The sequence below is a fragment of the Miniopterus schreibersii genome (assembly GCF_964146895.1).
Source record: "Miniopterus schreibersii genome assembly, chromosome: 1".
Taxonomy (NCBI): domain Eukaryota; kingdom Metazoa; phylum Chordata; class Mammalia; order Chiroptera; family Miniopteridae; genus Miniopterus; species Miniopterus schreibersii.
Genome location: NC_138101.1, coordinates 140,132,871 through 140,160,347, shown reverse-complemented (window position 1 = coordinate 140,160,347; position 27,477 = coordinate 140,132,871). Strand labels below are relative to the sequence as shown.

The window sequence follows — 27,477 nt, the reverse complement described above, 5'->3', positions numbered from 1 at the left end:
CCACTAACATTTGAGTATTTACTCTTTGTCAGGGCTTAGAAATCAGAAAGGAATAAGACTTAGCCCCTGTTTTGAAAAAACTCATAGTCGAGCAGGACAAACAAATTGGTAAACAGATACATTGCAAAACAGAAGAATAAATATAGCAAAGGCAAGGACAAACTGCTGAAGAAGTAGAACATACTATACTAACTTTGTTTTGGGGAACTGGGAAAAGCTTTACAAAGAAGGTTCCTTTTCATTGGGTTTTTAAGGTTGAATAGGAGTTTGCCTGGGCAAAGAAGAATGAATGGGAAGGAAGGAAAGAAAACAATGAAGAGAAAGGGCATTCCGAGCAAAGGGGAAAAGACTAAAGGCATGGAATCTTGAAAGGTCTCTTGGCTCAGAAAAGTCTTTAAAATTCAACAGATCTTCCTATTTCAAAATCGTGTGTAATATGACCTTTAGATCCACAGGGAATCATAATGATCCTGTATATAATAGATGTACCTGTTTGTGTAAAAGTGTGTATCTGCTTGTTTCTTGGTTCATACTTACTGTCATTTATTTATTTAATTTATTTGAGAATTTTTATAAGAAGTTTACTTGAGCCAAAACGAGGACATATTATGGGAGCAAGATCTCAAATGCTCCCCATATTTACTTTTAAATGTGCTGTCACCCACTGTCTCTTTGGGCAGTAAATGTGACTAAACAAGGCCTCACTCTTGGGGTTTACTTCTTGAGCAGTGAGGGCTGATGCAGAATGAAGCTTCACTTTTTACATCTTGTGCTCCCATACGTTTAAAGCGTAGGACAGAGGATGTGAGCACGGTATTTGGAAAACAAACACCACTCTGCCTCTGTGTGACCTCTGACAAGTTAATTCCTTTGAGCCTCTGTTTTCTTATCTATAGAATGGGGTTGGTAATAGTAGTTATTTCATTTACTTGTTGTGAAGATTGAATGAGGATTGGGACGTTGCAAGTGCCCGATGGAAGTTACTTGTGATAATGGTGATAATGAAAGTGACAACAATATTGATAAAAAAAGAAGACCCTGTAATCTAGAGATAGTGAAATGGTGTAGAGAAGGGACTACCCTATTTAACATTAAATTAAGGCATTCTAAGAACTCTATAAATTAGTGTATGTATATGTATGTATATGTATATTTGAGTACAGGCAAAAACATGAAGTTCATCTACAAATATATTTGGATACTTGTGTACAAATTGGTGAATTATTTGAAATAGATACAATTTAATTTATATACACTTAGGTTTATAATCACATATATCAATATCTGTGTATTCATGAATATACCTAATTCCTGGAAATAGATTGTTTGGAAGATGTGTGTGTGTGCGCGTGTGTGTGTGCGCGCATGCATGTATACGTATGAAGTTAGTGAATTTACATTGTACAAACTGAAAATAGTAAAAAATATGTTTCTACTTATCAAAAATGAGAGGGGAAAAAGCCATGTTCTTCCAGATGAGATATTCTGTTTTAAAGCATATAAATATATATACATATATACTTAAGTACATTTTTATTGATTTCAGAGAGAGAGGAAAGGAGAGGGAGAGAGAGATAGAAACATCAGTGATGAGAGGGAGTCATTGATCGGCTGCCTCCTGCACGCCCCCTGCTGGGGATCGAACCTGCAACCCCGGGAATGTGCCCTGATCGGAAATCAAACTGCCGTCTCCTGGATCATGTGTCGATGCTCATTTGCTGCTCCACTGCTGAGCCACACCAGCCAGGCTAGAGCATATATTTTATATGAATGTATTTAACTATTCAACTTGGTCCAAATCTTGGAGAAGTGAGGATTAAATAACACACCACCAATTTATCCAAAAGAAGTACAAATACCATTAAGTATTAATCAAAATGCACGTTCCTTTGTCCTGATTATTTCTGTGAAAATATAAGACTGAGAGGTCTGTTTTGGATGTTTGTTATATGACAGTGTACCAAGATGTCATAGAAACCTTATTCTATTTTTTAAAAAGTGACTTGGAGGCAGAGGAATATCGCTGTTTAATCCCAGTGCTGTGAAGTGTTTAATGGTTTGCACAGTGTCGGCATCGAAGCCAGCGGGATCCCGACTACACGGACGTACCTTCTCAAGTGCTTGGAGCACCTCTGGGCTCCGAAAGTCAGTCTGGCATCGTCCATATGAGGGTCTCCACTTGGACCACAATAAATTATTTATAAAAATCCCGAGTCTCGAAGACTCTTGCTGTACTGAATATATTTAAATCCCTTACAGACACTGGCTTGCTTTTGGGAGAAAAGTTTGCACATTTCTCTTTGAATGGAGATCAGACTTGTACAGCTGTAGCTCAGTCCTAACCCCGGGGCCTAGATCTAATCTCTTTTCTGCACTTAGACCTTTACCCACAGGATCAAGCCTTGCTTAGAACTGCCCCTGATAACAGGGTTCAAATGAGGTAATGCTTTGAAAAGTAGAAGATAGCTTACAATGTTAATGTGAGAATAAAGCTCGACCTGAGTTGCCTGGACTCCAGTTTACCCCTAACCCCATGTAACTGAAATCTTGGGCAAGGATTGAACCTCTTGGTCTCAGTTTCTTCAATGCTAAATGTCTGAGTTTTTTGTTTGTTTGTTTGGGATGGGGAGGAGAGCGGGGAGGAGGTAGAAGAAGATGGACTAGGATCCTTTTGGTTGTTGCAAGAGCATAGGGCGAGAAGGTTACGTTCCAGTGGGATTGAACTCACCATAGCACATCATCACTGTATCATTTCTTTATTCTAAGCCAAGAATTTGATGTCTAAAATGTAGACAGATTTTTGGCTAAATGGAGTAAGACAATACGCCAATGAAAGGAAGTGGTGTCCTTTTGCCTGGGTAGTTTTCTATGACCAAGAATTTTATGGATTGGGAGTTCTGCTTTAGAATGATCTCAAGATCTTCTCATAATATGCCCGTATCTTTTCTTGATTCACTGGCAACACAGCCATGGATATGGATTTTGCCTTCACCTGGATACTTTGCACCGAGCATAGTGTGCTCAGCTGTGTGACTCCCCCCAGAGCATGCGTGTAAATCCAGCCAGAAAGGAGGACCCAGAGGTTAGATTCAGGCCTTCAAGATGACCACCAGCTGGGGTAGCAGACTAAGGGGACCTCCTCTGTGCTCTGCTGCAGGGCTTCTCAAACGTGTGTGGGTGTCAGAGTCACCCGGAGGGCTGAGGGACACTCGGATCGTTGGGCCTTACTCCCCGAGTTTCAGATGCATAGGTCTAGGGTAGGGCCAAGAATTTGCGTTTCTCACAGTTCTTTACCAGTGACTTTTTGAGAGTCAGCGTTCTACAGCTTCTTTCTTCCTGTTTAACTCTCACCACCCGGAGGTTAGGATGGGGCTTCATTATGCCTGGCCAGTATGTGTGGCGAACGCCATGGCTTTCCTACAATGGATAAGGCCCCGGCCAGACTGTAGGTGTGCATCGTGACCACTAACCAGACTTGGGAGGAAAATAGAGTTTTAACAATCCACCTATTCCTGAGGTTGCATTTTATTTCAAATTAGGAGGTCATCTAGTCTAGTGGCTTTCAAAAGCCAATTTAAGAATCAGTTCTAGGCTGATTGCATAAGCAAAGCCAAGGAGCTTGTTAAAAATACAAATTCCTTGTCTCTGCCTGAGGATATTTTGATTTTGTAAGTCTGGGATGAGGCCTGGGGACCTGTGTTTCTAACAGTCTCCCTGGATGATTTAATCCACTTCAAAGTTATCTTTCCACAGGCCTTGAGTATTTCTTTCCATGGTCACACACAGTGTGCTCCAGCAAGACAGCTATTTTTGACTGTCTTTGCCTAAAACTTAGGCTGTGCCCTTTCTCAAGGGATTAGCAGCCTTTTCAAAGAAGTATGCACAGGATTCCTCTCTATTTCATTTTTCATCATCACAGGTGGCTATGCTGGGGGAATGGTCTGTGGCTCAGCCCCTCAAAAGAGCCCTAATGGGCACTGAGTGCTTCTAAGAAGCACTGTTCCTGGCATGTTTAGAAGTGACTAGGTACACAAGGGCGACCCACCCAGCCCCTTGGGTACTGTAGTGAGTGAACTTGCCCCAGTGTGGGATTATCAGAAAGAGGGGCGGGCCCTTGAATAAGCTTATTGGGAGTTCGGTCATTCACTCCCCCAGCAATCACTGGGGATCTGCTGTGGGTCAGTCATGGAGGTGTGCTCTCAAGATAAGAAACAGTCCCTGCCCTCCAGGATTCCACACTTTTGAATCCTACCTTCAAATGCTGAGAAATATGCTGTCATCTTTTGGCACATAATCTGTGCTGGTGTACACACCCTTTCAGCACAGAAAGTCATTTGGCACAGGTACCAAGGATTGCCAACAATCTTACATGCACACACACAGCCCGCAAACAAGGGAAACAGTATCCTCGTTCAAGTGCCTAACTCTAGCATCATCTGCACAATTTTATTTTAGGTTGCAGATCACACAGTTGCCTTTTTAACGTTTTTCTTTATGCTGTTGTTAGTCTTCTATGCTGGAGTTGGTTCAAAAATACATTGAAGGGAAAAGATGATGGTACTTACTGTGTTTTTGGAGAGGAACATTCCTCTCTTTAGAGAGAGATAAACACTAATATTAACTTGAAAATTGGATGTCTGGTATCTAGTTATTATAAAATAGGCACATTTTTCTTTACAATTATTTGTACACATTTTTTCTTTACAATTATTTGTTACACTGGATCCCCGTTCAAATATTTTACGTTTATATAAAATGGACGGCTTTATATTAAAATTCATGTAATGCTCCTGTCTTCTCCAGTTTAAGTCAGTCATCAAAAGATGCTCAATCCAGCTCCATCTTTTCCTTAAGCTAAATATAGTGAATCACATAGTTTGAAGGTGTTACCAGCCCTCTTTGCTTTTAAGCAAGAGAAAATGCACTGTGGAAATGCCGTCTCTCGTTTTTAAGGTCATTGATTGAGTTAAAAAGGCAAATGCCTTTTTTTGTTGAACTTCCTTCAATTAAGCCATTAACCTTTGAAAATAAGTATATTCAGAAATCTATCAGAAAAAGCTAAATGAGATTTTAACAAAATCCTGACAATTTCAGCTTAAACATATACACAGAAACCATATGTGCTTAGAAAGAAATATATACACACAGGCATTGTTTACAGCGTGTGTTTTTATATTTTGAAGACATTGAGGGAAGAGCCATTCCACACAGACATTATCTGAAATGTACATCCAGATAGCCCCCGTGGATTCTCCACGGAGACAAAGATATCTTTATCCATAGGAGGCAGACAGACTGACCGACTTCAAACTTGCACTTGCAGTGTGAGGTTTTTTCCCTCATCTCCGGGTACTGCTTTTCAAAACCGCCCCGGGCTACAGAACAGCACCTCAGATCCCCAAGGCCCACTGCCTGGCTCCTAATAGCCACTCTCCATCTGTGTCACATGAACAGCTGATGAGATCGCTCCAGTGTCTGTATTTTGGAGAGCACATCCACCCAGGTTAAAATGCGAGGGTTGCCAAGGAGCAGTCAGAAGCCATTAGTGTGGGTGAGAATTTGCCTTGCAGCAGTTCCTTGGCATGGTGGAAGCTTCGTGTGTGCGGGTCCCTGCTCGGTGTGCATGTGTGTGTGTGTGTGTGTGTGTGTGGGTGTGTGTGTGTGTCTCCTTGTGCAAGCGACCCCTTAGTGTACGTGGGTGCGCAGGGAGCTGGGGCAGATGAAGAGCAGGCTCCACATACCCACTGTTCGCAAGTCAAATGCCTTTTGTTTCCCTGCACTCTGATTAGTTCTTTGACTATTTGGGGTCCCTTTGACTCACTTCTTTTTCTTTTTTTATCATAACAGACGGCAAAGAAAAAGAGAACAGCAACTTCGGGGTCATGCTCTAGTGTTTGGGCAGATGGAAGGGAGCTGCTTTGCCTTGGGGCAGGGTGGTTGTAATGAAGTGGCCTGTCAGTCTGTAAATAGTGAGGGTCATCTCTTCCATGTGATGGAGGGTATCGCATTGCAGTGAAAATGGAAATGTCAATAAAATTAATCTGCCAGCTCTTTGCTGTGGCTTTTCTGCTTCTCTGGTCAAAGAAGGTTGAGGGTTTTTTCGGCGAGAGGGGAAAAGCACAGGTACAGGGAGCCCACCGAGCAGACCCTGAAGTTGGAGGGCGAGGGGCGGCGGGCAGGATGTGGTGGTGTGGCCTTGTCCACGAGGAGGGAGCGGGCCCGGGAGTGAAGCGGCGGGTCTGTGGCATTCCCCGGGAAGCTGCGGAGCGGCCGGCTCAGGCTACATTGAGCACAGAGTTTATTGTTTTAGGCTTTCTTGGACAAGGTTTTTACTTAGCATGGGATTTATGGCATTTACTGCTAATGAATGTCTATTCTTAAATTACAAAAACCCCCATCTCAGCGCAATTCCCAGATGTCCTTCCAGGACCCTGGCTTCTTAAACACCAGCGGGGAGCATAAACTCTCCACTTCTGTTTTCCTCTTTCGTGTGGCTCCAGGCTAATGACGTGCGAGGAAAACACAGCCATCTATAAAGCCCCAGTGCTGTCCCCGTATTCTTCATTTATTTTGCATTTGATTATGCCAAAAGTCGGATCTTGTTTCTTTCCTTTTTTTAAAGTTATTAGTTCAAATATTAATGTAGGGATATGGCATATATTGCTGCTCTTGATTGATGCCTTCCCAAAAACAGGAAGACGTGCTCGTATGAATTTTAAGAAAGTAGGGGTCCTGCAATGCCTTGCCAGAAGAGTTTTTCAGATACATAATTTAGATGCCCTCCAGGCAGGCTTTCAAGGCATTTTTGCCGGAGGGCAAGAAAAAATAACTATGACTGTTAAAAAGTAAATGATTTTTGCTAATGCACAATTGATGCCCAAGAAAAGCACAGAAGAGAAAGATGTTGCTAGAAACTTCTGATTAAGTGAGCGCCCTACCTTGATGTGGATCCTGTTGTGTGTTTTTTAATGATAATGATCAGTGTTTCAGGGAGCTAAAAGTTTTCATGCAAATGCTGTGAGCGCAGGGTCACCCGAGGAGTGTGTGCGGATGTGTATGCTCAGGAGGTGACAGTTCTGGGAGGGGCTGAGCAGGCAGTGTGTTATGTGCAATGAACAGTGACACAGTTACTGTCACCTGTGCAGGCAGCCTAGAATATATAGACTACAGAACATTTAACTTGATTACCCTACAGTATGTGCTCACGATGGGCATGGGGATGCATTTTCTCCGAATGGGTTTTCTGATGGCGGTTTTCCCACATTGGGTTCCATAATTGACAAAGAGCGACTGCACTGTGTCAAGCACACAATTATAATCGAATTAATGATATGGGCGAGTGTGAGACACACAAAATTAACATTTGAAGAGGCCTGGTTTAATTTTGTCTTTTACATATTTGTGTCTCCAATTATACTTTAATGAAAGAGACTATACCCGCTTAATGGATATCTTTCAGCAAGCTGAGCTCAGCTCATCATTAGCTGCATGTCGCCGTCGGCCCCCCCTTTCTGTGTTTTCTCTAATGTGTTTTCATTTCTTTCTTCTAGGGGATGGTTTAGACAACAGCGTAGCTTCACCTGGCACAGGTGACGATGATGATCCTGACAAGGACAAAAAACGCCAGAAGAAAAGAGGCATTTTCCCCAAAGTAGCAACAAATATCATGAGAGCGTGGCTCTTCCAGCATCTCACAGTAAGTCAAGATGAAAGAGAAAAAACAAGTTTTGTTGTCTTTCCCTTCTCCCGGCCAGTTATACAGGCTTGTGTAGATTTCTCAAAATAAGGTGTCAGTTTTCCCTTTCTCGGAATCTGATGACTCACAGAGCTAGTTAAGGTTTTATCAACTCTTACCATCCACTGAGCGCCCTTCAGAAAGGAGCCGACTTTTTGTGTTCATAAGCCAGGTATGGACCTTGTTCAGAATGGTCTAGGACCCTAAACAGTATATATGTGTAAATTTGCTATTTATGCTAAAAGGTCCAGGGGCAACTTTAGATAATGCAGTTTGCAACCACGGGCAGTGGCTGTGAGGAGCTAGCTTGTCAGTCCGTCAACATTGCCAATCACACTCTTACCAAAAGCCGCCTCCTCCAGGAGGCAGGGAAGACGCCTTGCCACATACGTGCATGTCCAGGCTCACAGTATCAAGTGCAACTGTGACCGCCGAAGCAGCTTGCAAACATGTCATGTGTTTGTGTGACAAACACAGAAGGTTATAGGTGCTATAACACCTTTGTTTGTAAGATGGAGATTAAAGGTGTTTTTTTTTTTAAGCTGTTCAAGTCCATTATCTTAGAAGCTAACCCTCTTTGCTTCTGGGAAAAGATCAACCACATACAACATTTTTTAAGTAACAATTTATCTTGAGCCTCCTGTTTGCAGTCTGTTTTATGCGTCTGTATATACTGTTTGACTCTAAGACTCATGACCAAAAAAATCAGTTTTTACAGAGGAACTAGACATTCTTCTATTTTACTGTTCGTTTGGAAATTCTGGGAAAATTGTGAAGATCTCAGAGGCTGTTTCTTGCTATAATATTGTTTTCAGGCCATTCTGTTTAGGCTAATGCTTAAAAACAGAGGAGCACATTGAAAGCTGAAGGTCTTTGATTATCCCACTTGCGTGTTGCCGTGCTGAATGACATTAGTTACAGTGTCATGGGTCCAGGACAAGGTTCCACTGTTATTTATGGCTGCGGCTGCTGCTCTGCTCTGCTAGCAGGGCCACAAAGGGCAAGGGGCGGAGTGGCGGCGGGGAGGGCGAAGTGATAGATTCACGTTCCTAAATCGGCCATTTTGATGTAAGGACATTAGTAGCAAACGAAGGTGTATCGATCTGGCCCGAGGTGTCAGGATTAGCTGGGGGACCCGACGAGGCCGCCGTCCGGTGGTTACTCTTGCCTTGCAGCTCTGGCCGTTTCAAAGGTCAGGGCCCTGCACTGACTCGGCTCAGAGGAATTAGACGGAACATGCGGTCTCCGGGCTGATTACTTAACCAAAGACGAAATAATGAGTCCTAAGCAAATACTGACTAATTGAAAGGGCTGTAAATCCATTACATATTGGTCAGGGATAATCAGGAGTATTTAATCACTTTTATCTATTCAGGAGCACTGAAGCTGCAACGGCGGAGCCCCGAACCTTGCCATGAGGTTATTATTCTCGTCATTATCAAAATTACTTCACAGCTGTTCTTTGCTACATCACCTCAGCTGGAGATTTACTAACCTGTAAAATGTTTTTAATCTGGAAGTCGAGGGAGTGGGAGGGGAGGGGTTTCTCATCCTTAGCTGGAGGTTTGTTTGGTTAGAGTAGCAACTGAGAAAGGCAGGGTAGGGGCCCCTGCGGCCTGGCGGGCTGGCGGGCTGCTTTCTCCACCAGCTCACCTGTTCCCTTTCCTCGCTGCGTCCTTCACGCACAGCCTTCCTTGGCCAAAAAGGAAGATTTCGACAGTTGCTTTCCCAGCAAACATCTCCCCCAGTTATCAAAACCAGTGTCGCAAAACTATAGACTCTTAGAGGATTCGGTTGCTCTGCTTACAAATGAGGAAACTGAGACCCAGAAAGGGAAGCGATTAGCTCTCGGTCAAGCAAGCTATGACCAGGGCCAAAGCCTTCCTCTTTCCCAAATCTGTGCTTTTTCTGCCACTCCGTGATGACTGCTAAAATCATTATCACCTTTAACAGTTGCATATAAATCTCGCAGCCTCTGCCATCAACACACTCTGTTCTCTAGTTCTTCAAGTTTCCTGCTCCCCCAACCTTTCCAAATAGAGAAGGCTCTCTTTGCACCTCTCTCCTCAAGCCAACTTTCCCCTTTACCTCTCTTGTTTTGTGATTTGAATTTCCCATGAAAGAGTCCAGAGCCCTTGCTGGCTCTCCTGCCTCATCCTGTCCCTGTCCTGCAGGAACCCACCCTGCACCGTGCCCGCAGGTGAAGAATTATGGGTGCCCAGTGAATCCTGGGTTCTCTCTGTGGCTCTGGTGCGCAAGGTGCTACTGACCAATTGTAAGACCTGTCCCCACCCCACGAGTGCCCTCGTCTAGTGGACTGTTTACAAGGCTCTGTGCAGGACTGTCTCCCCAACTGAACATTTCCACGAAGGCCTGTCCTTGGAGTGGGGAGAGGAGACCAAATAGCCAGAACCAGCAGTCCAGGAAACTGGCCTTTCATTTTTTAAAAAAAAATTATATTGATTTTTATAACATTGTGATACAATTTGATCAAATATATGTAAGAAACTACATTCCAGTGTGGGAGACAGGCACATTATTGTATAGATAAAAAATACTTTTGAAGAGGCTGTGATGGAAATACATACACAGGATTATGTGGTCAAACTGGCATTTCAAGTTCAGGTTTCCTCTGTACTGGCCAATCCTCAGTTAAGTCTCTTAAGTTCTCTGGACCTGCCGTTTCCCCAGCTTTCAAGCCGGAGGTACACGTTGCAGGCTCCTTTCCCACGCTCACAGGTATCGGTTCTGCTCAGGAGCATTCAGCCTGAGCTCGGCCCCAGCCTCTGGTCATCCTTTCTTCCCAGTCCCCCTTTCTTTTTGCTTTCCACTAAGTGCTTCATTTTTCTCCTCCCCATGACCTTTTTTCACCACATGGCCCTTTCATTACTTTCTTCCACTGGCTTTGTCTCCCAGTGGTTCTCTCTGCTCCCCTCCTCTGCCTTTTCTGCACTTCCCTTGTATCCTAAGGAAATTCTCCTTTCCCTTTGAAAATATTTTTTCTCTCTTCATCCAGACTTTACTCCCAGCTGCAGAGAAGAGGCTCAGTAACTTTGATGAGGATGGTCCTGTAAAACTTTTACTTTCCAATCTTTAATGAGCTGAAAGATTTACTTGGCTATAATTCTGAGCTCAGAAACTGAGAATAGAGACCCCTAACTAGCGACATGTTAATTTAGACTTCTTTTCTTACGTGCACTAACAGGCAGGAGGGAGTCCTTGGAAAGAGAGATGCCCTACTATATTTCTCTGTCTTTTAATTAATTTCAACTTTCAAAGTAAAATGTTGGCTCTAACTCACTGAAAATAGATGTAGTCTAAATTATTATTTCATGTAAATTTCTTTACAAGTGCATGATTCAATGTGCGTTCCTCCATTATTAGTCCCCTTAACATTATTTCAAACTGGTCTGTTCCCTTTTGTGCAGTATGACCTGTTCTTGTATTACAATAATCCCCGATGTACCCTTTTTTCTTTCTTTTTTAAAAAAAGAAGCTAATTGAATTATCTCATTATTTTAATTTGTTAAGCAAATGTATTTTGCATCTCAGGATGTGTTCTTAAAGAAGGGGGCTGCGAAGGCTTTGCCCCCTGAATGGGCCATTGGCCCATTTTGACATTCATGCATTCATTAACTAGCAGAACATAAAAGGACTCTGGTTGTATTTTTTTTTTTCCAAACACCCAACCAGCATGGAGCAACTTTTCCCAATAAGCCACAGGGGTCTCTCTACATATGTTCTCAACTGCAAGCTATTGTCACCTATTCTGAATACCTCAAAAGGCCCAGAGAAAAAAGAACCCCACCTCAACAAAGGCCAACTGTAGCAATTGTTCAGTCTCAGTCTCAATATGACAAAAATCATTAACCTTCAGTTTTCTTGGAGGAACAAGCTCCACTACAACTGTAACAGTTAAAACCATCTCTCAAATTCCTGTGCACCGCCAGCTTTAGGAGAAAAGGTACTATACTTACAGCTAATTGAAGATATGGAGGAAAATATTTAAACTAATTCTGAAGTGACATTTAAAAAAACAAGCCAACTATTTGATGAGTTGAGGAATATTTATATTCAGAATTAAGCACTTTGAATTTGCTTAATCTGAAGCTACGTAATTCGTTTCTAGTTTCTAACTACCGATTTCCAAAATGTCTTTTTAAAATGCCCTTTTAAAAACCCACAATAATCTTAACACACACACACACACACACACACACACACGCATGTTTAGAAAGTCAACTACTGAAATGTAGTAGAAGTAGATACTATTACCCCCTCTTCTGTTGGTTGATGGCTGTGCCTGGCTCTCAGACTAAGAAATCTAGTAAAGATCGAAGAAAGAATCTGTTGAAAATGTATGTGCTCTAGTTGGGAAGTACCCAATGGAAAAAAACACACCACAAAACTTAGGGAAATCCTAGGGAAATATATTCCTTTCACTAACACATGGAGATTATGATATCATAAAAGTAAGCCTGCCATTACAACTGTTTTTATTTTACTTCAAAGATAGTTAAAGAAAGAAACAGCAAGAAATCATACCCAGGCTAACGGTTTATTCATAACCATGAAAAACTGCTCCGTGGAAGGAGCCCTTAGTGTGCTCAATTAGACTCTCAGGCACCTCCACTTGCCACCTTCAAGAGCTCCCCTAGTTGTGCTGCAAAGAATATATTTGATCATGGAATGAAAACAGGAAGTGCTCACACACAAAGACACCCCTTGCTCATACCAGGTTCCCACTAACGTTTTTCTTATTTGAAAACACAAGGATAAAGCTCACACTTAGAGGATGCGGGACTTCTTTCAAAGATATGCATACAGAATCAGAAGCAAATTTACTTTAAAGTGAGGTAATAACACACAGCCTTCTTGAGACAGCAGGTTCTGGAAACTCTGCCCTTTGTTGGTGGCAAGACGCTTTACCCCTTTCCACAGCTTTGGTGGTGAGGGGGAGGGACGATGCCTGCTTCTCAGGTGCCCCCTGGTCTAGCAGAGTTTGCTTTAGGGGTTTTGTTAAAGTCTCTGTTTGGTACGAAAATGTGTTTTAAAGTATTTTGTCTTACAGGGACACTGCACCCAAGTTATGAGTAAGTAGAGCTCCACATTACATTAGAGAAGCACCTGTCACCTCCAGTGAGTTCCTTAAGATCATATGACAGTCAATTTAGTGGTCTCACACTTTTTATTGTAATGTATGTGTGTATAGACATATGAGAGAGAGACAGAGACTGACTTAGACTATGGCCTTTTAACTAGTTCGCTTCATCTTGTGGCGATCCAGATGGCTTTCTTTCCTAAATGAGGTGATACAGTGTCACAGGGCACTGGGCAAGGAATCTGTGACAGCAGATTTTTGATCTTCAGCAATTGCCCTCTCTAAACCTCGCTTTCATATCAGTAGAATGAGGATAATTCTAGAACCAACCTAGTAGGTTATTGCAGGGATTAAGTGAGATAATATAAAGCATTCAGCCCAATCCCTGGTTCTTATATCATAAATACATAATATAAAGTGCCTATTATTCTTATTTTAATCTAGTTGAATGACTAGCAGGAGGCTTTGACCAATGGAACTGGGCAGCCGAAGTTACTACTTACTTTCCTGGGACCATGTGTGGTGGGGAGATCAGGTTTTGCCAAAGAAGTCCCAAATGCTCCCCAGCAGGAGAGAACATAGTCTAAACTCCGCCTTCTAGACCCATGTGCACATCTGATGGCTGCTCAGTGATGCTAGGTGACAGCGTCAGAGTCCTGCTGCCAGTGGAAAGCCAAAGCATCCTGGCAAGCCTTCTGGGAAAGGGGTAGGAGGTCAAGAAGAAATTGGTTACAGAATAATTCAGAATCCCTTACCTGGGGTCTTATTTATGTGGAGACTGCTCCATTCACCATAAAGGGCCCAGTCTGTGAACAGAATCTAGAGTCTCTGGCTTCCTAGACTGCTCAAGGCTGGGCTCTCTGAGAGACAACACAGTATGATTTTGTAAAAAGGGGTCACTTAATGTGAAATGAGAAAGCTTGGGTTTGAGTTCTGTAACCTGGCGGTAAGCTATTCAACCTCTGAGCTTATTTCTTTGCGCAAAAAAAAAATGAAAATATGCACCCTGCTTAGCTGGTTGGGTTGCTGTGTGGCTCAGATGACGTCGTCCATTTGTGAGCCGGAATGTGCAGCACAAATGTTGAGTGTTTTGGTTTTTGGGTTGTGTGCTTGGGTATCCAGCAGCTTGCAGCCTCTAGTAAGTACCTTGGGAAATCACCAGTGGCGTGTGAGAGAGCTACCCGCCTTGTTCGTCTATACCCCAGTTTCCCTACTTGTCCATTTCCACCAGTGTTCATGGAGACACTGATCATTTCTAGCATTAGACATCTTGCTAAGGGCCTTGAGTGGTTCTTTGAATCAGTGTGTCATGGACAATAGTTATTTCTACTTGGAAGTGGGTACCTTCATGATTCTGAGCTTGGTCTACTTAATACTAATCATTATGGGCCAGACTCATACCAAATATAAAATATCGCCCTTGCTTATAGAGTGAGAGATGGCCCTTCTCACAGTCAGAGATACAGATGTGCGCTGAATACAAGTGGGGCTTAATGACTGCGAAATACTTGTGTGGAAACGCATATGCAGAACACTCCGCTGAGAAACACCAGCAGAGAGAGCGTCCCAGAAGCAGGCAGCGAGGCCGCCCCCAGACTCAGCCTCTGCATTGTTTTCTGCTTGCCAGGAGAAAACATCTGTGAATTATTTGAATGGAACCTTATACTGGAGATCGCCTGAATTGGTGTCATCTCTGTTTAATTTCAGGAAATGATGTCACAATGCATTAAATAACAATGCTGGGTAATTTATTTTCCTGTGGACATGCTGTCCTAAGCATTCCTCTTCTCTTGCAATGTTTCCAATTAACTGTAAGCTTGAGTGTTCTTCCTATTTCATAATGATTTTGAGGGGTGGGGGCAGGAGATTGGGGTGGAAAGAGTGATAATTTCAGAGGTTGCCGAGTTTCAGAGCTAATGGCACATCCATCATGTCCTTATTGGGACAGGAGGGGACTGAACGTAGGGACTGTGATCACCAGTGGCAACCTACAACAGTGTTGGTTGGTTTTAAAGAATGTTGGAAAAAAAAGCCTGAGTGTTCTGATCCTAGCTGTCCAGCGAGCCACTGGATAATTTTAATAGCAACCTGCATCCTGTAGTTTCCGCCTTTATCAAAGTTTCTATGCGCTCCCTTCTTCAGTAAAGAATAGAGGACATAAGTCAATTCCGTGTGCCATCTGTCGTCGTTTTTACAATTTCTCAAATTAAAGAGACAGGCCAAAAATTTAATGTTGTATTGAATCCTAGAAACGCCTCTAGAAGAAATAAAATTGCAACTAAATCTACTTTGTCTCTCTTGAGGGAAAAAAAAAAATTGCATCCTGCTGTGTCATAGCCTTTTACTTGGAGTTCCAGTTTGGCATTTAGAATTGGATTGTGAGGGGCTCTGCATGTGAAAGACTGATGTGTTTGGGATTCAGCAGCCTTTGTCCACATTCTGAATGACTTTGAGGTGAAGTCCCCAGTACAGCGGTGGTGGCAGTGGCCTTTTATGGAGGTGATGAGATGTGTGGTCTCCTAGATGCAAAAACATCTGGTAAAGACATTTCAAAAGTACATCAGACAATCCTGTTTAAAAAGACATGCAGCTGAGTTAGACTAGAAAAATTAAGTCCCAGATTATGAGCTACTAGCTGACAGACACATTTTAAAAATAAGCAACTGAGTGAGAAGATTGAAGAATGAAATGCTTATTAAATTACCATCAGAGAGAAACTAAAATAATTATTAGCTCAAAGTTTGGCACCCAATTTTATAAAATATTATCCTAAGTATAATTGTTTAAAAATACGTATATGTTAAAGAATTCAAGGAAATGGAGAATTGGGGGCCCCTGAATAAAAGAAAATAGAAAGCATGTGCATATCTGAATATTTAGCTATTTAAAAACTCTAAGAATAGAGTGCCATTAAATGCTGCTTAATGAAGCCCTGAATATTCATTCAGATCATAGGGAAAATGTCCATTTCTTCATTCCACATGACCACAGATTGCAGGTGTGTTCTGTGTGGAGCTGGCATTATTGTGAATTCAAGAACAAGTGGGCTGGATTGTGAGAATGCTCCCTGTCCCTCAGCTTTGCTGCCCAGTAGGGTCAAAAAGTGACCTTAACATTCAGGATTAATTCTGATTTTAGAGACTGTTACTGCCCAGATTTCCGAGGACTCCCGGAAATGCCCTGCCTTCCCAGCGCTGCGATCTGTTTTTGCAATTTGGAACAGATTATGAAGTGTGAAGATGATATCCAGCTCCACCACTGCTGTTAAGAAATAGTGACTTGGGTAGAAAGTATTAGGTTGGTTGAATGGAATTTGCCTTATTACATTTATGGGCTGCGTACCCCTTTCTAAATTGATTGGCAGCCGTTGTTTACAGTATGCAAAGTAATCACTGGCACCCTTTAAAGGTGTATTATCCTCTTAAAACATAATAGTAATGCCATTTCCAGGCTTTTACATTTGCTATTCATATTTTGAACTGCCGAGTCCCAAATCTGCCAGAATTAATTTACGTTGTTTTTATCTAATAGTGGATAAGTTGTCAAGTCACAATATAATGGCAGATAATTTTTCTTAAACTATAGTTTTACTTCTGGGTTATTATCGGTAACATGAATATTTGTTGATTCTGACTTGATTGTCCACAAAAAGAAAAATTACAAGTCAAGAGATTATTATTGTGGGATTCTGAAATGACAAGAAATGAAGAAAATATTATCATCTCGTTATCCTGAGCCTCGTAGTAAATTAACATGAGCCACTAATCAGCCCTCTTCCAACCACCCTGCCCCCCAGTTCGCTGATAGCTGATTTACTTTTAACATAGTCAGATAACGAAGATCCACCCGGGGTTAATCCCAGGACCAAATCTTGTTGCTGCTCTTCATTTTAATACCTCGGTTATCACGTTATAATGTAATTAGATATATTTGCTTCTTGCACCATTCCCCTATATTCACAAATATTCCAGAATTAATTTTTGACTTAGAAATAATCTGGTGATTTCATAACTAATAATTTAGCAAGGGATATCCCCTGACTATGGTCGTACTACAGTCATCAAATGGCTTATTTCTTACCCTAGACACATAGTGTGACTGTCATAAACTGACAATAAACAGCCCAAATGTACTAGGGGTGGTGCCACAGTAGCCTTTCAAAAAGTAAAAGGCTTTTATCAACGGAAGAGAGGAATGCTGGATTATTTCCCGTAGGTTTGGTGACACGTTGGAACTCCCTTATAAAGGCAGCCTTATTTTTTTCCCTATGGTGAAAAGTTGTAGGTTCCATTTCAGCGTTTCAAGATACCTGCAGGCAGCTCATCAGTTGTTACGCTAGTTTTAAACCCTGCCTCACAGTGAGTTGAAGGGGAAAAAAAGTGAAAAGAGAGCATGGGCAATGCAAGATCATTATTAGTCAATTATAGGCTCAGTTCAGTTTTTGTGTTAATTTCTGAGAAAACGTAAATTTAGGCCTGTGTGGCAGTCCCACTGATTACTCAGTGGCACCTTGATGAAGACCTTTTGTTTAATCCTGTAGTTTGGTGTTTGCTGGTGAACCACGCAGGTGATAATTACATAAGACCACGTGGAAAGGCATTAATTTCTAATATGATTTTCGTTGTCCACCTAAGAGTCCTTTCAAAACAGATTGAAATTTGTTTATGCATTTCTGCAAAGCAAGTTTAAGGATGAGTGTGATTTAGTTTTCCTTGGTTCTTACTTGCTTGTACTTTCTAGTCAAAGCTCATTCCAAATGCCTCCCCCCCTCCGCCCCCTGAAATGTATATATAATCAGTTAAATATTAAGGGAGTGCTTAAATTTTCCTGAATTTATGGTTGGGCCTGATTGGAGCAGACAATGGAAATGTTTGTAATTCATAAAAGAATCAGTGCTTTTCCTACCTTTAAATAGTTCGGACAATCTGTTAATTCTTTGTGCTTTAAAAAAATAAACAAATATTTCAGGGCAGGGAGAAAGGAATTCCTACTGTTTATAAGTCTGTATATACACCAGAGGCAGTGGAGTTAGGACCAATTTGAAGTTACTTAACCTGGATCCCAGTTTCAATGCAGCCTTTTGCTCTCTGAGTTATGTTGGGCGAGTCATTTAATTTTCTGAGTGTTGGTTTTCTCACCTTGTTGCTTTGAGGCTTAGCTGAGATTAGAAATAGCCCTTTGGCAAAGGCAGAACACTATGCAAGTAGAGAATGATATTCATTAATGTTTTCATATAATCAACTAAAATAATTAATTTGCACTGTCTTAGCTCCATGAAACCGGAATTTGGAGGTGGGTAAAGCACACTCCAAAGAAAAATGTTGTACTTCTTTCTCTTGACCTGTCTGTTTGGCATGAAAATCAGATTCTACAGTCAGAGTGATATAAACAAGGAGAAGAGCAAAAGGCCCCCTGGATCGTTCAGACTGTGGCACAGTGTTAGTGGCATCATGAATCAAAGGAATCTTTGAAATTTTATTAACTCAAGCTTAAGAGAAAGAACTGGAGGACAGCAAACTAACCGCACAATAAACTTATTCCCACTTGTATTCTTACAGCTTTGACCAAGCTCCTTGGGGATTTGGACATCTTTGTCCTTTGTCCATAAAGTCTTCATCCTGAGACTTAACGGGTTCACCAGCGGCCACTTGTCACCCGGCCACGCTGGGGGGAAGATGAGTTGTACACCTCTGAAGTGACAGTCTCGCAGGCCCACTCTCAAGAAGGCACATCCTGTGAGAGGCTCAGATTAGCTCACTGCAGCGCGAGAATAGTGGGATTATTATTTTTTTTCTTGAAGATAGTTTCTATGTGGATGTCAGTTGAGGCTACCTCTGATTCTACATTTAGAGATTTGTGGATCCTGTAGCTCTGAAGACAGAACCCTCTTTGGCTGAAGCACAGAATATGTATGAGAGAAGAGTGGCGAAAGCTTGGGAAAAGTACGGTGAGGCCCTAGGTTTAGACACGTAAGCCAGACAGATACCCAGGTGGGGCACCTCTGTGGAAGTGTGAGAGTTAGGGCTGCTCTTTTGTAATTACCATTATTGATTTTTTCTTTTTTTAGAGAGAGAGAAGGGGGGAGAGGGAAACATTGATTTGTTGTTTCACTTATTGATGCATCCACTGGTTGATAATTATATGTGGCCTGACTGGGAATTGAACCCGCAACCTTGCTGTGTCAGAACACAGCTCTAACCAGCTGAGCTACCCTGACAGGGCCAGGACAGACTCTTTTTAAGGACTACATTTAAAGGGAGAAAGTAATGAGCAGAGATAAATCAGACTTGTATGAGCATAATCCGAGCATATGAAGAGGGAAGTGTCAGAGTGGAGGAAGCCGGTTCTGTAGAAAGATCAAGGACAATGATCCCTAAAAATAAGCCTTGGGATTCGCGCTCGGGGTCACGGCCTACCTTTGAGTTCTGCAGACTGAGGAGTGCGCAGGAAAAGTTGGAAGGGAACAAAGGGAGCACAGAGGACAGCGAGTGGGAGGGGCAGGGTTTGTTCCCCGAGGGCTGAGTCAGGTGTTGCCTCGGCGTGGGAAGGGATCCAGGAGGGAGACTGCGGTGTAGGTATGTGTGTGGTGGGGGTGGGGGGAGTGCCGAGAATGACAATAGATAATCCGAGGTTCACAGAGAGGCCGGTGAAGATGGGGGTCAAAATACAGGTAGAAAGGTGGGTGAGACGGACCTGTTTGTAGAGAGTAGGAAGACAGCTGAGGCTGGTGCAGCAAAGAGCTGCTCTCTGGGTGGGTGGGAGCTGGGACTGCGAGTGGAAAGGGAGGCGCAGCGGGGCAACGGTGGGTGGAAGAGGCCAGGCTGCGGCGGACCTTCCGCGGGGCCTCGTCCTCGCCGGCAGAGCTCAGGGACCCCGGAGCAGGAGGGCGAAGCAGAGGGAGGCGCCCGGCAAGGCCCGGGGTCCACAGCGCGGGGGCAGGAGGGAGCCTTCTGTTAGAGTTCTTGAAGTGGCGGCCTGGTAAGTCAGAAGGCCGGTGCGATGTTCTTTCCTGGGATCATGGCTGGAAAATGATTCCACAGTCCATCTAAATAGTGCAACAAGGAAAGTCAAGCTATTTTTGGAAAAGAAAAGGAGGGGAGGTCTTGCGCTGAGTGTTGTGACAGTGGATTGTAAGGCCACGACGGGGCTGGCCCAGCAGGCAGGGGGATCATGTGAGGAAAATAAGAATACACGGATGGGTCCTAGGGTGTGGAGAAATCTACTAATTTTATAGGCATCGCTTCCAATCAGCGGAGCAAAAGAGAGCAATTCAGTAAATAGTTTTTGGTTAATGGTTTAACTGTGTTTGAAATCCGTTCCCTCCATCAGAACGCGTTCCACATTTAAGAGTCTTTGAAGTAGCTGTAACTATTTCTCTTTCCTTTATTGAGTAAAATCCTTTCAGAGCCTAAAAGCAAAGGAATTATAAAGAAAGATGCTGAAAGATTTAATAAAAAATGAAAATAAGAGCTTTTGAATGTCAAGAAAGCACCGTAAAAATAAACATTAAAGTGGCAAAAGTACATATGTGCAACATCATATAACAAGCAAAGGGTTATTGTCCTTAATAGATAAAAGGTACAGATCAATGAGGAAAAAGTTCAGTGGATAAAAAGGCGCAGGTGAATGGGTTCATTCACTAAAAAAGAAATACAAATGGCTAACAGGCGCTTGAAACATGTTCAAGATAATTAGTAACCAAATCAATATAAAAATCAGCAACAAAATATTTTTTCTATCAAATTAAGAAAAACTAAAACAAAAAAGTGTTCAACATTTCCTTCCAGGGTGGAAGGAAATATCTCCTTTAATAATGACAATAAAAATTGGCTTAATCTTTCTGGAATTTAAACTGGTAATATGTATTACTAATTAGGTCCTTAGGTTTTGATTCATTTATTCAGTTTCTAGGAGTTTATCATAATGAAATAATCAGAAACATACATAAAAATTATGCAGAATTATGTATAATTATTTGTCTCAATAAACCATTGAAAACTATATTTTAAACCATAGAAGACCACAGTGGAATATTACGGGCTACTGTGTAATCATTAAAAATCATATCGTCAGAAATGTTTTGAGATATGAAAACAATCTCTCCTAATATATTACCAGGTGAAATAAAGCAGGTAAGGCAGCATGAATGATATGATTCCAGTTTTGTAAAAGTAAATATAGATGGATATATGCATACAAGAACAAACGAAAATGTTAACAGTGATTATCTGGGTGACGTTTTACTTCCTTTATACTATCCATATGTTCTAGGTTTTCTATAAAATGTGTGCTGTGTTTATAATACAAGACAATAAATTTTATTTTAATAAAGAACCATGCTGAGAAGGGAGGCTTATAAAGTGTGTAGTGCCTTGGAACACAGGGAGCCCGTGGAGGGGTTGCAAATCCAGATGAAGATTGAGAGGGAAGGAGAGCAGAGACGCAGGGAAGGAGCACTTTAAGGCCCGTGATCTTGGAAATACAGCATCTCTGCCTGACGGGATCCAGGCCTGGTGAATAGAGGTGGACGACACTGGGATCAAGAGGGGCGGGATATTAGAAAGCTCTCTGTCATATATAAAGAAGCCTTCAAAAGTAGAGGCAAGTCAGTGGGGTGGAGAGGAACGTGCTAGCGTGTACAGAAGCCATTGGGGAAAGTGGAGGCGGCTGAGAGGTCAGCATTCTTCAGGTGACAGTGGCGGAGAGGAATGACAGCAGATGCTGTGGACACCTTGAGAAAAGTGGGTGGAAAGTCTTAGGTCAGGGGCTGAGAGCAGAGAGGAAGAGAGCGATGGGAAGAGAGCGTCTGGCCTCTCTTCCCTGATTCCAGAGGGACTGGTATGGAAGAAAAATTGGGCGACTTCGGTGGGAGAGTGTATTCGTCAGTTGAGACGGCTGTAACAAGTACCGCACACTGGGAGGCTCAAACAGTAGAAATCAACTTGCTCACAGTTCTGGAGGCTCGAAAGTCCAAAATCAAGATGCTGACCTCGTGTGTGTCTGGGGAGAGCGCTCTCCTGGGGCTGCAGGTGGCTGCCTTCTTACTGTGTCCTCACACTGCCTTTCTGCGTGTGTGTGGAGAGAGATCTCTCTCTTCTATTTATAAGGCCACCAATCCTATGAGATTAGGACCCCTCCCTTATGACCTTATGTAACTTCAGCTGCCTCCTTAAAAAGCTCCGTCTTCGAACACAGTCACAGTGGGGGTTTAGGGCTTCAGATATGAATTTTTCTGGGACACAGTTCAGTCCACAGCAGAGAATTTTTAGGAAAACAGTATTTGAGGACAAACTCAAGTTCAAAGTCATGTGGAAAAGATCAAAGTAATTTTTATTCCATGACTCTGCAGTTGAGGGTGAAGGCAAAGTGACAAGTTAACTTAGGATGTGGTGAAGCAACAAAAGACCAGAATGTCAGAAGTAACGCCTCTAAGATTGCAGGCCTTCGCTAGCAAAGCTCTCTCTCTCTAGGACACTGTCAAAGATTGAAGTAGAGAAGCCGAAATAAAGATCCCGAAAGCGTTTCCGCAGTGCACCTGGATGGAGGAGGGAAAGGGGAGCAGAGAAGGCATGGGGATGATTACTCAGTGGGCTAAAATAAACCACAAATTGAGTTCTTATTTTGATCATGTTTAAGGTTTGTTTGATCTAGCTGTTTTTCCCGAGAGTTCAGTTTTACATATGTTTCAGCACCCCAACCAGCTTGTGTATTTTCAAGGTTTGTATTTTTTTCCCCCTCTCTCTCTCTCTCTTTCTTTTCCTTCCTTGGTGTTAGATCAGGGAGGGGAAGGACTCGGGAACTGAGGTCGGCAGACAGGCTCAGTCCCTGGGTTGTCAGGCTGTGCTCTTGACCCTTCCTCAGGACCTGTGATTAATACGCGCTTTGTAGAGGAGACTTGGCAAACCCTGCTCTCCACAGGACTTGATTCATAATTCACGGCGAGCAGAGGAACAGGGGCTTTGTGGTGGCTTGTTTGCTCTTTGCCGCACAAAAAAGCAATGCATTCTGACCTTCAGTGTTATCTAATCAGGAAGTAGACAGTCCTGGCGTGTAGTTGAGTCCTCCTAGGGCTCTCTACAACTGTAAATTATGCTCCAGCTCCCCGGATCTGGGGCACGCCACACTTTACATTACTATTGTGTATCTTAAAATAAACAGCATCGCAAGCTGTTTATTTTGGTGTTACTATGTATGCAATTTTAAAACAGTGGTTACTTAAACAAATGTCTCTGTTCCCACAGCACTTGAAAGCCAGTGTTTGCTCCTGTGGTTTTGGGTTTTGTCACTTCTGTTTGGTTTATATCTGAGATGCACACTGTGAGCAGTCGGCATGAACCTGGCAGCCCCGGAGACGGGACTTGTTGTTGGGCCCTGCCCTTCACCATGTGCATCTGTCTTCCCCTCTCTCCGTAGTCTCCCTACCCTCTATAGCACCTTACGTACACGCACAAACCTGAGGTTCTGTTTTGTCCTCGGGGTGCTCAGTTTATCCCCATCAGTCATCTAGAGGGTCCTTTAGTTTAAGTTCCTGGATGCTGTGCGATTTGATTGAATACGTGGGATTGTGATGATTCTATTACAAAGTACTACTCCCAGATATTCATTTAAAATTGTCATTTGTGTCCTGTAGATACAGCACATATTTCATTGACACAGCTTGGGCAAGATGAATGAGAAGGGAGGCTGTGGACAAGGTGGATGTAAATATATTAAAGCTTTGACGCTGGGACTTTGAGCCCTTACCCCTCTACTGCATACAAGGGTGAATAGGGAAGGAGCGTGTCTTAGCAACACGTACGAGACTTGTGTGCAGGACTCTGGTTTGACTCACAGGAGGCCAGCTGCTAGTGCTGTTTCTTTGGGCAAGTTACTTAACATCTCTAAGTCTTCATCTGTAAAATGGGTATAGGATTGTCTGAGTGGGAGGGGGACCAGATGAAAAACAATATGTAAAACAGCCTGTCTCAGTGCCTTGAACAGTTTGGTGCTCAATAATTAGTCTTCCTCTTCAATCTCTGCCCGTCACATCATGACATGAATTGTAGCGGTGGGTAGTCTGGGCATAGCCTCATGGCTGCAGTTAGTGTGATGTGGGCCCAGCGGTGCCTGACCTGGCCTGCTGAGTGGATGGTCGTTACCCAGAGTCTGCGTAACCATCCGAGATGAGCCACAGCGCTCCAGGCTTCCCCCTCCATTCCCTGGCCTGTTTCTGAGGAAAGAAGCAGAGGATAATGGGAAGTTCTGTATTATGTGTGTCTTACTCCCAACCATTAGTAGCAATAGCTAAAAGCTGTATTATAAGGGAACTCTTGGGATAGATTTACTAGTTAGTGAATGAATGGATGAAAAGCCTGCTTGGATTCTTGGGTATTTTGAGAAATCTAAATTCTAGTCATACAGTTTATTGCCTTTCACACTCAGACTAAAAATTAGTCTACATGGGTACAGTTTTATTCTGATAACTCAGTTGTGTTAATGAAATAAGAGTTTTTGCAGGTATAGTTACTGTTTATATTTTCTGCAAAAATCAAAACTATGAAAAATTGAGGTTATAAGCCTACTCAGTTGAAATTGCATAATATAATAAACTTAAGACACTAATGGGATGGTGTGGATCTAATCCGTTAGATCGTCATATTTTTCCCTTCTTCTAAAGCACCTGTACAAGGTATTATGCTGTAAAGAAATGAAGAAAAGTTTCTCGCATCATTTAGATACCGACTAGATCCAGTCACCATTTGTTGCTCTCTGTGGTTCCCTGAAGGTTACCACGCAAAGATTTTGAGTGTGGATTTCTGATTCTGGGTGTGAAGAAAATACTCAGTGATCACTGAGTGATCGAACGCCTGCATAAGGCTTTAAGATGCCTTTTTGGCTGAGTTGCCTCAGGCGAGTGAGTTAAGCTTTTCACAGCCTCAGTTTCTTCCTCTGTGGAATGGGGCGAATCATGATGCCTCCTCCCTGAGAGGTCAGGATGCAGGAAGGAGATAATGCATAAGCACTGGCAAAGCGTGTGCCATATTGTCTGCATTAAAGACTGCGGGCGGTGAGCTTATTTCCCCTGAAGGAGGTGACCCCAAACACAAAAGAGGGGTGTGAGATGGAAATACGGGGGGAATGGAAGGAGGACATGGACTATAACTGGGTGACCCCCATTTTCACTCTTCAAAGCTAAGAGTGCACCCTGTTGTCCATCCTTTCTGTGGTTGGCCAACCTGAAGACACACTCTAGTGAGTGGTGGTGTTTTGTTTTTTTCAGTGGCTGGTTACCTTCCTCATAATTAGACATAATCTGGCAAGCTTTCTGTATGTGTTTGTCCTTTCTGCCCAGTGTCCGCCACCTCCAGCTCCTGTACCGGGTTCTCTTTGATTATCTGGTGTGGTTGCCTTTCCACCCTTCTTTGTCTTTTTCATCTCCTATAGGTCGTTTGCATCTGGAGTTCAAATAATTGTAGTATTTTTCTATTGGTTCACCTCATCGGAAACAGCTGAGAATTTTTAGTATGACGAGAGTGAAAGAGAATATACTTTTTTTTTTTGTTTGCCCCAATAACATTGTATGGCAGAGTGACAACCGTGTGTTTGTTAAAAAGCAGCTAGCAGCACAAATTAGAAATCCTTCACAGCAGATGTGTTTTGTGAAAGGATATGCTAAAAAATTAAACAGAGAATACTTTCCGGTTACAATTTTAGAAAAATATTGTGCAATGAAGCAAATTTACAATTCATTTCAAAGCAACCTTTTTATAGAGTGTGTGCCTTCACGATAAAATTTTGACAATCCTGCGATTTGTTTCAGTGTTTCATTGAGGGGGTGGAAAGCCATCTGCTAGTTATCTTGGGGGACACCATTACATCAATAAAATGATTCCAAAGTTGTACACATACTTCATTTTAAATTAACGTGTAGTTGTTTTGAGTATAAGTGACTTAGTTGAAGGTGAAAGTTTCTATTATATATGCATAATAGTAGGAATTTCTTTTTTATTTCCATCAAACACAATCTCAGTGTACTGCACTGTCCAGGAACATTTTTGGGCCCTGGATTCCTGCAGATCTTTCTTATTTTTACTTCACTGGCCCCCTTCTCAGCTGCTGGAGAGGCATTTTTTCTTTATGGAAAAGTTGCTACCTACCCTTGATACAGTTGTTGTTATCCATGTTGTGACGTAGGTGCTAATAACATCCCATTGAGTAGCTTTTGCAAGCTGGAGGCTTCCCAACAACACTGGCTTTTGATATTCGACTCACACCAGGAAAAAGAAAATGTAGAGTTCAAAAAACCCCCAAAAAACTACAAATAAAAAAAAAAAAAGAACAAAAACTGGAGAAAACAGAGTGAAATCAAAAACAGATAGCTTTCTGTGAGCAGCTTAGCTCGCCATGGGAGCAGGGAAGCTATAAATCTCGGCGGCGCTGTTTGAAAACGGAACATGAGGCTGCTAAATTTATCATTCATTCTTTGTTGTTGCAGGGAGTGTAGTAGCTAGCTGACTTGGCTAACTTTGGTTTCTGCCCCCTATTAATAGCATTTCATTTTTCTCAAAATAAAATCACAATTTGACTTTCGCGGCATCAAAGGGTACTGGGGGATTTGACCCATTGTAGGGAAAAGAAGGGAAAAGGGACTGGCTTAGAGTCATCCATGTGCTGTGTAGCTGTGTAGCTGTGTGATTTCTTCCAACCCATGCCTGTGGGGCTGGGGTGCTTTTCCTTCCTGATAGAAGGAAAGGGTATCCACATCTCTCGCTATATACTTCTAAAATTTTAAATTCATATGTAGAATGTAAAAAGCATAAAGAAAGAAAGTTCACTGCCATGAGCAAACCTGGAGCCCGATGAAGCTGCAAACCCCCTCCTTTTGTCTGCACTGGTTCCATGTAGCAGTGCACAGGGGGGAAAGGTAGAAAGCAAGCCTGCTACAGATGTGACTGGCTGTGAATATTCATGAGTGCCAGAGCTCCTCCTTTCCTACAGCATCCCGGCCTTTCTGATCTCGGTCCTGCACAGCTACAGATGCTCCCCCCTGCACTCCCCCCCACTCCCCCACCTCAGATCTGCCCTCCCTGACCAACCCGGGAACAAGACTGCAGTTTATTTCTATCACAACCTGGCATGATACAGTGATCAGTGGCCTTAGAAGTGTGTGTGTATGTGTGTGTGAATATATTCTCTCATCAAAACAAAGGGGGGAAAAGAAAAAATGTAATTATCCACACTTTTATGAATCCAACTCTCCTTAATGTTCATTATTTAAACCAGCAGCAATTACAAGTTCAAAGGGGTTTAGAGGGCCAGCAACCCGCATAATCACTGCCAAATTAAGGGGGACTCATTCGTCACAGGAGAGTACACCCTGAGCAGTGAATCATGCAGGCCACGGCAGGCTCTGATTTACATAAAGCAGAAATCGGTGCCCTCTGGGGCTGCGAGTTACCTCGTCTGGGTCGCCCCGCGACGTGTGGATTTTCTGCTGGTGTTAGGAGGCTGACATGACCTCATACGAGGCATTCCACTCAGTGTTGGCAGGCTACTCACTTCAGTGTGGACTCGTGTTCAAATAACACCCTGGGCTGTGATGCAAGTGAAATTCTCACTCTTGAAAAGAATTCGTTTCCCTAAAGTTTCTGAATTAGGTATT

At 42.7% G+C, this 27,477-nt stretch overlaps 1 protein-coding gene across 8 annotated transcripts in view; it reads left to right on the top strand.

Annotated features, from left to right (window-relative positions):
• MEIS2 (Meis homeobox 2) overlaps nucleotides 1–27,477 on the top strand; it is a 197,506-nt gene that overhangs the window by 55,482 nt on the left and 114,547 nt on the right. For all 8 annotated transcript variants that reach the window (XM_081158518.1, XM_081158520.1, XM_081158519.1 and 5 more), the window contains exon 8: nucleotides 7,551–7,696. In XM_081158518.1, coding sequence (XP_081014644.1) covers nucleotides 7,551–7,696 — 146 coding nt within the window. The remainder of the gene's footprint in view (nucleotides 1–7,550; nucleotides 7,697–27,477) is intronic.